A 7,670-nucleotide genomic window follows, 5' to 3' on the forward strand; every position below is an offset into this window, starting at 1 on the left:
TTTACAAAACCCGTCTTCCAGTTCATCTGTATTTACTCGAGGTGCGGGGAAGAATTTGGCTTTTTTTGCGCTTCCGTATAAAAAAAAAAAAAAGTTTGTTACAACGAGAAACGGAAGAGGCGGCAAAACGGAAGTCCACTGCTGTGACGTCACATGTCTGAAACAAAACAGCCCTTGGCTTGGCATTGCGACATCGTTGTTTTTTTCCCGCTTCCACGTTGTCGTCGCGGCTCTTTTCACCTGGCGAGTGTCGCGACGAGACGGACGACATTTGAGCCACATTTGAGCCTTGAGGGCGTCGGAACAAGCACTTTTTTTTTTTTTTTTTTTTTTCCCCCAAGCAAGTTGTGGAGTGAAGCGTCGAGACATGGCCCAGCGCCGAGGAGTCATCAGTCTGCAGTTCAACCAGGACCACAGTAAGCACGAGCGGACCGAGACTCGCTCTCGCTCCCACCCGCTGTCGTCATTCATTCATGAATCACCGTACATGATGTAAAAAATATGCATATCACGCGACCGCCGTCCCGACCTGTCATCACGCATCGGCGCATCATTTCTTGCAAATGAAAAAGCATTTGAAACGAGTTCCTTTGTTTCATGTTGCTATTTTCACTGAAATGAAATCATTTATTTGTGCGGTGGATCGTGACGCTGGCCGGCCGCCTTCTTTGGCCACAACAGGTTTCAACACTGACCTGTAGATGTGACTGGATAGCCCATAACCCTAACCCTAACCCATACACGTCAGTGCAAGACGTCGAAGTCACAGGGCGGCCATCTTGCTCCTCCCACCTCGCCAGCAATCTGTACAGATGAGCCTGTGTCCAAATTCACAAGGCCGGGTCTGGAAAAAACAAAAAAAAACAAGGCTGGGTCTGTCAAGACGCTATCGGTGAGCCTGCACGATCGGTGACGCGCATGCGCAGAAGCTCCCGTCATCTTGCACCGTCAACTACGGCAATTTCACGAGAACAAAATACCTTGATATGCCTGCGCGATAATGCGTGTTCGTAAAAACATGATCCACATTGACATAAATGTTATTTAGATTCTTGATGCATTATATATAAAAAAAAAATTTAAATTGTACAGGTTTTAAAGACGAACGTTTTACTTTTGACCCCATTACATTCCTAGTGAGTCTTCATTGTTATAATTTAAGTTTAGTCAGCAGTATTTTTATTGTCTTGAAATAGGCGTAGATCTGTGGCTTTGAATGAATCATTTCCTAATTTGCTGGCCATGTTGTTTACAACGCATTGTGGTCTATATGAAGTGTTGACTGACTGTTCATTCTTCCTTTCCCAAGTGCCTTGTGGCTTGTTTTGAGCGAGCGCAGCACATTTGTTCCCCTGTGGACGTTGGGACAGCCGTGGAAAATGTGGGCCACTTTCCAAACCACATTCAGGCATGAAGTCCAATTCCTGAACGTCGACGGCTCACATTTCATGTGATGGCCTTCAAATCGGAGCACGATTGCACGCGTAAACTTGCCCCCCAAAATGCGTCCCGTGAGCCGTTTGGGCAATTGTGAGTGTGAACAGCGCGGAAGCGGATGAGCGGCGTTGCAAATGCGCGGCGGCGTTGGCCGCACGCGTGGCGGGAAACGAACGAACGAACGGAAAGTTTGGGAAAAGCTCTTTGCATTTGCTTTCAGGTTGCTTCTGCTGCTCCATGGAGTCGGGCGTGCGCATTTACAACGTGGAGCCCTTGATGGAGAAAGGACACCTGGGTGGGTGAGCGTCTGGTCTGGTCTGGTCTGGTCTGGTCTGGTCTGGTCTCGGCCACCGGCCGGCGTTGCTGTCCCGCTAACGCCGCCTGCCGTGGGCTTTTGCAGATCACGAGCAGGTGGGCAGCGTGGCGTCGTGCTCCATGCTGCATCGCTCCAACCTGCTGGCCCTGGTCGGGGGCGGAGCCAGTCCCAAGTTCTCCGACATATCCGGTGGGTGACTTGTCAGGCCGCCATGATGATGATGATGACGATGACGATGACGATGACGCCGCCGTGCCTTCTCAGTGCTGATCTGGGACGACGCGCGCGAGTGCCGCGACGCCAAAGACAAGCTGGTGCTGGAGTTCACCTTCACCAAGCCGGTGCTGGCCGTCCGAATGCGGCACGACAAGTGAGTGGACGCTCGCCGCGGCGGAGACGGAAAAGAAATCACAACGTTCGAATTGGAATGAGGTCGATGATGTCATTTTTCATGGCCACAGCAAAGAAACGTTGCAGTGCCGTTGAAGGTGACGCGTTTGACTCGGAAATGTTTTTGGTCCGCCATAAGTGTGAAAGGAAGCAACAAAATGGAAGTGATGCAAAGCCTGAAAAGCGTCACGTCAACACAAACGCGAGTTTGAGGAGCTCGTTTCTCGCCACACGTATTTGACGCTCGCCTTTCGAGTGAGCAACTTCAGCGGATTTTTTGGACCAAACTTTTTTCTCAAAATAGTTAGTCCAAATCCACATTTGACATGCAACCAAAAGTGGGAATGTGAGCTGGTGTCCTTAATTAAGAGGATGACCCCTGACCTCCCACCTCCCTCTTCCTTTGCAGGATCGTGATGGTATTGAAGAACAGGATCTACGTGTACAGTTTTCCCGACAAGCCACTCAAGCTTTTTGAGTTTGACACGCGGGACAACCCCAAAGGTGAGCGTCGGCCATTTTGGACTCGGGATGTAAGATGACGCCAGTATCAAATATATTCAAAGCGGCACGTGTTCAAAAAGGCAGCTTGATTTGTGTTTGTGCAGTTGTAGCACCCTCTGGTGGCTATTTTTTATTTTTTAGTGCAGTTACATTTTGACAAGCCACATGAATGATCAGATGAAGCCAACATAATATTCCTGCGAAGCAAGTCCAAATATGGAGAAGGTCAACGTGTGCGTGCATGGGAAGAAAGTGCTTCAATATGATTGGAGAGCGTAACGGAAATGCTCTTCATCTTGTCTTGTTTGCGAGTATGAGCTCTTTTTTTCGTTTTGTTTTGGAACCAATATTGTGACCTTTTTGAATATCGGCATCCTCCCCGAATGTGCTGCTGATTTGTTATGCTGACGTTTGCACGGCTGTTTTTGTTTTGTCTGCGGCAGGCGTGTGCGACTTGTGTCCGAGTGTGGACAAGCAGCTGCTGGTCTTCCCGGGACACAAATGTGGAAGTTTGCAGCTGCTGGTGAGTTGCCCCCCCCCCCCCCCCCCCCCACTTGCCCACTTGCGGGGTCCGCCACATCACGCCGGCCATGAAAGGCACCAGTGAGACATTTTCAGCAGTTCGGATTTTGTCCAGAAGGAAATTTCATCGATGTTTTGTTGTTTGTATGCAATTAATACTTTTCCTATTTGTTGTCGACTGCTGATGACATCACCTGTGCTGAGGAATGACCAATCATGGCTCACCTGTTTTCTGGGTTTGGTCTGCAAACTGAGCCGTGATTGGTTGTTACCAACTTCCTCAACACAGCTGATGTTGACAGCAAGTGGAAAAATGTGTATTAATTGTGCATGGAAAAAAATGTAGCTTCCTGAATGCGTCACGTTTGCCTTCAAATGTGTCGTCTGCGGCGCTCGCGAAAGTCGTATCTGACGGAGCTCGCCGGCGAGGGCGTGTGGCAAATGTCGGATGTCGTTTTCGCTGCGGGCGGCTTGAAGGTGGCAAAGCCGCGTGAGACGTTTTCCACCGGCAAACGTTTCGGCGAAGGCCTTTGCCGCCTTGAAGGCAAAGCGCATTTGCCGGCCGGTTGACCGACGCGGTCGGACCCCCTCCCCCAGGACGTGTCCAACACCAAACCGGGGACGTCGTCGGCGCCGTTCACCATCAACGCGCACCAGAGCGAGATCGCCTGCGTGGCGCTCAACCAGACGGGCAGCGTGGCCGCCTCGGCCTCTCGCAAGGGGACGCTCATCCGCCTGTTCGACACCGCCAGCCGCGACAAGCTGGTGGAGCTGCGGCGAGGCACCGACCCCGCCACGCTCTACTGGTGAGAGCGCCGCCGCCGCCGCCGCACGCTCCACTTCCTGTTTTCAGACGTGCTGTTTTTGCGCACGCGCAGCCTCAACTTCAGCCACGACTCGTCCTTCCTGTGCGCGTCCAGCGACAAAGGGACGGTCCACGTCTTCGCCCTCAAAGACACCAAGCTGAACCGGCGCTCGGCGTAAGAGCTGGCCGCGAAGCTCCGCCCGCCTTGAGCCCGCGCTCACGTGCGTGTGCGTGTGTGTGTGTCAGGTTGGCGCGCGTGGGCAAGGTGGGCCCCGTCATCGGCCAATACGTGGACAGCCAGTGGTCGTTGGCCAGCTTCACCGTGCCGGCCGAGTGCGCCTGCATCTGCGCCTTTGGCAAGAACACGTCCAAGAACGTCAACTCCGTCATCGGTACGTCCGTCCGTCCGTCCCCCACATGCAAAAGGCGGACGCTAACGTTTGTGTCCGTCCGTCCGGCCCGCAGCCATCTGCGTGGACGGAACCTTCCACAAGTACGTCTTCACGCCCGACGGCAACTGCAACCGAGAGGCCTTCGACGTCTACTTGGACATTTGCGACGACGACGACTTCTGAGGCAACCAAAAGCAAACAACACAAAATAGGACTCGCTTGTCGCCGTGGCAACCTCTTCTCCTCACTTCACTTGGGCAGAGCGCTCGCAACGCTCCCGCGTGCTTGGAGTTGTTTTTGAAACAAATAGTTTGAATGCAAAAAGTCACAAGTCATTTCCAAAATGTCTCTTTTGAAATCTTTTTCTTACATGCATGAAAAAGACGACATCAAAAACACAAAAACACAAGCAGACACATTTTTTGTCATCTGCGTGAAAGTGCAGATTTTTTGCAAACAAGTCGTCTCGTCTCGACGGCTTTCGCATCAAGCGAGTTCGCCTCCAACGTTGGGGAACTTTCCAACATGTTTGCAAATGGCGTCTCGCGGCGCACGCAAAGCAGCTTGACGACATTTGCGAGCAAATGCGCCTGAAAAATAACATTTCTTCTTTTGCTGGAATGTGTTGCTAGTCGCACGGCTGGCGTCCACGTAGCAATCAGCTGAGGAGGATTTTGGCCAAAATGCTGGCTCGCCTTGTACAAGTTGCACATCGCAGTTAGGTCAGAAAAGCGTTTGGGCGGATTGTTGATGCGGGCGAGCATGCGCAAGAAAGAATGACAAGAAAAATGTGCTTTTGCCTTTTGAAACGACGCATCGGCCGATATTGCACTGCCAATACAAATGATTTGTTTTGGAAATTCAAGTCTTCTGTATGAACAAATTTGACACGACGGGATATATGCAATCAGTGGTTTCCGTGGAAAGATGGCGATAGACACGACCCCCCCCCCAAAAAAAAAAAAAACCTGCACACTTTTGTTATGCAAGCCTAAGCAAGAAAAATGTATGACGAGGTCTGCTATGTACGTACGACGGCACAAGTCGGGCTGCCGCAAGCAGTTTTAAAGAGCAGGCGAGTGAGCCAACTTGGACGGGCGAGTGCCCGCAAGACGGGCAAGGCGGGAAATGACCTGGACAGGTGGGACACGATAAGTTGCGGAGCGAGCAGAACAGGTGAGTCTGTCAACTGGACCCGACTGACTATTTGACTCAAGATGGCGTTCTGGCGCCGAGATGTGGTCGATTCCGTGACCATCTTTTGGATATTTGATCTTTATTGAAAGAAAAAGGAATCGATATCCCCGAGGTTGTAAATACATATTAAAAAAATAAAACAAATCCGACAATGCTGACTTTTGTGACGTGTAGCATTTGAAAGCTAAATAAGAAACAACATTTTCATGCACTGTTTGGTGCTATCGACTTCCATTATAATTGCTCATTTTTGATGCACTGTAAACGCCGTTTGTTATCATGCATTTGCCTTGATTTCCGCGTCAATCTGTTCACTTGCAAGTCAACACACGGAGAAATCAAAAATGAGGGTTTGAATGTGTTTACGCCCCTTAACCACCGGATGGCGCCAGAGACTAACTAATGGTTTTTGGTACGCTACAATGGCGGCACATTACTGCAGATCAATGCAATTAAAAGTGTCTGGATTGCTAGAATACTTTTGTGCGGGTCTTTGGGCATTGCTGACTGACGTTATTTTACGAAATAGAATTTTATTTGACAATTGTGCATTGCAGTATGCGCGTTTGCATATCAGTTTGAATCAGCAATCAACAGCTATTGTTGTTGTTGTTGTGTTTTTTGTTCTTTCGGGTCTTCCTTGCTGTAGGAGCCACATCGTACCTTTGGTGGTTTCTTCCTGTTGTGGGATGTTCTTATATATGCGATGAACACGTCCTCAACGTTCGCACATTGTACGAGCACGATGATTGGCGGTGGGCGTGGTCTGTATTGCTTAATTAGCAAGTGGGCTCACCTGTGTTGGGGAGGGTGTGGCTATCTGGCAGTGATCACCTGGTGGGGTGAACCTGCATGGGGAACAAACGCGATCTTGGAATCCAGTGAAAGTCCAACAATCAACTTTAAATACGTGCAGCCGTCAAGTGTGACCAAAGAGAAGCAACGTCACTTCGTGCTGCATGTGGAAGGAACGAGGTGCACTGCCGTCTTCGAAAGGTACCTTGCTCGGCAAACCGAGTGCCTGCCTGCCTTCTCGCTATGTTGTGGCTTAGAAAAGAAGCGAGGAAATTGTTCAAAACAAACAAACGGCGAGTCAGCAGTGTTTCCCTCCCCAAAACAAACTAGATGGCGCAATACATATCGTATCCCCATGAAATCTTATGTGAAATACATACCGAGCTATTATGAACCTAACGAAAGACACTGCTGCAAGTCAATCATTCAATATCCAAAGAAAAATCCATCAGTGTCAACTCAAATTGAATTCTTGGCTACAACCAAGATGGAACCATATCCAACTAAAATGGAATCTTTAGCAAGGTGCATTTATCCAGCATATTCGCGATGACAAATCAATACAAGCAATAAACCAAATCGTTTTCATTTGTGGAAAAACAGAGTCCACCATATGGGGGGAAAAAAGATAAAGAAGGTGGAATTACAGCAATTGATTTTGAATGTTGAAGTATTCTACTAAAAATCAAATGGTTAATATATTTCCCGATAGAAAATAATAGCAGAAAATAATAGCATCTGGTTTTCTCTCCAAAGGTGTTTAAAAAATAAAAAAAATACATGGGAGGTGATGAATTGTGCTTCGGTGTGATTTTTTATTTTTTTATTTAACGTTGATAAACTGACAGTATTATAATAGTCTTTTCATAAGCAAGCCCTGCTCCCTTATGTACAAGCACAATTTTACAACACATCAATCCCCAATATGGAACAACGGTTATGTTATTGGCAAAACAAAATCAATCTCCTCGCACAACTGGAGAGATAAAGGAGTGTGGGTCACTACGCCATCTAATGGTTGATCAGGGCAACTGGCTTTCCTTTTCAACATTTGTGTGCGCTCTACAATATGTCGAAGATGAACATTTAAAAAGATTTCAAAAGCAATTCCTCGAGCTGTCAAGCAACAGATTGAGAACGTGGACATGTAGAATTTACCAGCCCAAGCTTCTCAACATTACACACTTTTAGCCAAAACCTTTTAGAATAAAATGTACCCAATCAAACACTCTGAAAATATTTAAACACGCAGTTAATTCCTATAAAAACAAACAAACACCGATCGTCCGAAAATTCTCTGAAACAGACGTTA

General features: G+C 48.4%; 1 protein-coding gene across 2 annotated transcripts; it reads left to right on the forward strand.

The window, feature by feature from the left end:
* Positions 1-122: 122 nt before the first annotated feature.
* On the forward strand, positions 123-7,153 carry LOC144002226 (WD repeat domain phosphoinositide-interacting protein 4). Of its 2 annotated transcripts, XM_077497251.1 has the most exons (10): positions 123-416; positions 1,658-1,732; positions 1,838-1,942; positions 2,018-2,123; positions 2,553-2,647; positions 3,091-3,170; positions 3,767-3,975; positions 4,048-4,149; positions 4,221-4,366; positions 4,440-7,153. In XM_077497251.1, the coding sequence occupies exons 1-10, from the start codon at positions 368-370 to the stop codon at positions 4,547-4,549; spliced, it is 1,077 nt and encodes a 358-aa protein (XP_077353377.1). In that variant the 5' UTR covers positions 123-367; the 3' UTR covers positions 4,550-7,153. The 2 variants fall into 2 exon arrangements, with proteins under 2 accessions (XP_077353377.1, XP_077353378.1); XM_077497252.1 differs by lacking the exon at positions 123-416 and having other exon boundaries at positions 1,658-1,736.
* The last annotated feature ends 517 nt before the right edge of the window (positions 7,154-7,670 follow it).

The sequence above is a fragment of the Festucalex cinctus genome, chromosome 15 (assembly GCF_051991245.1).
Source record: "Festucalex cinctus isolate MCC-2025b chromosome 15, RoL_Fcin_1.0, whole genome shotgun sequence".
NCBI classification, from domain to species: domain Eukaryota; kingdom Metazoa; phylum Chordata; class Actinopteri; order Syngnathiformes; family Syngnathidae; genus Festucalex; species Festucalex cinctus.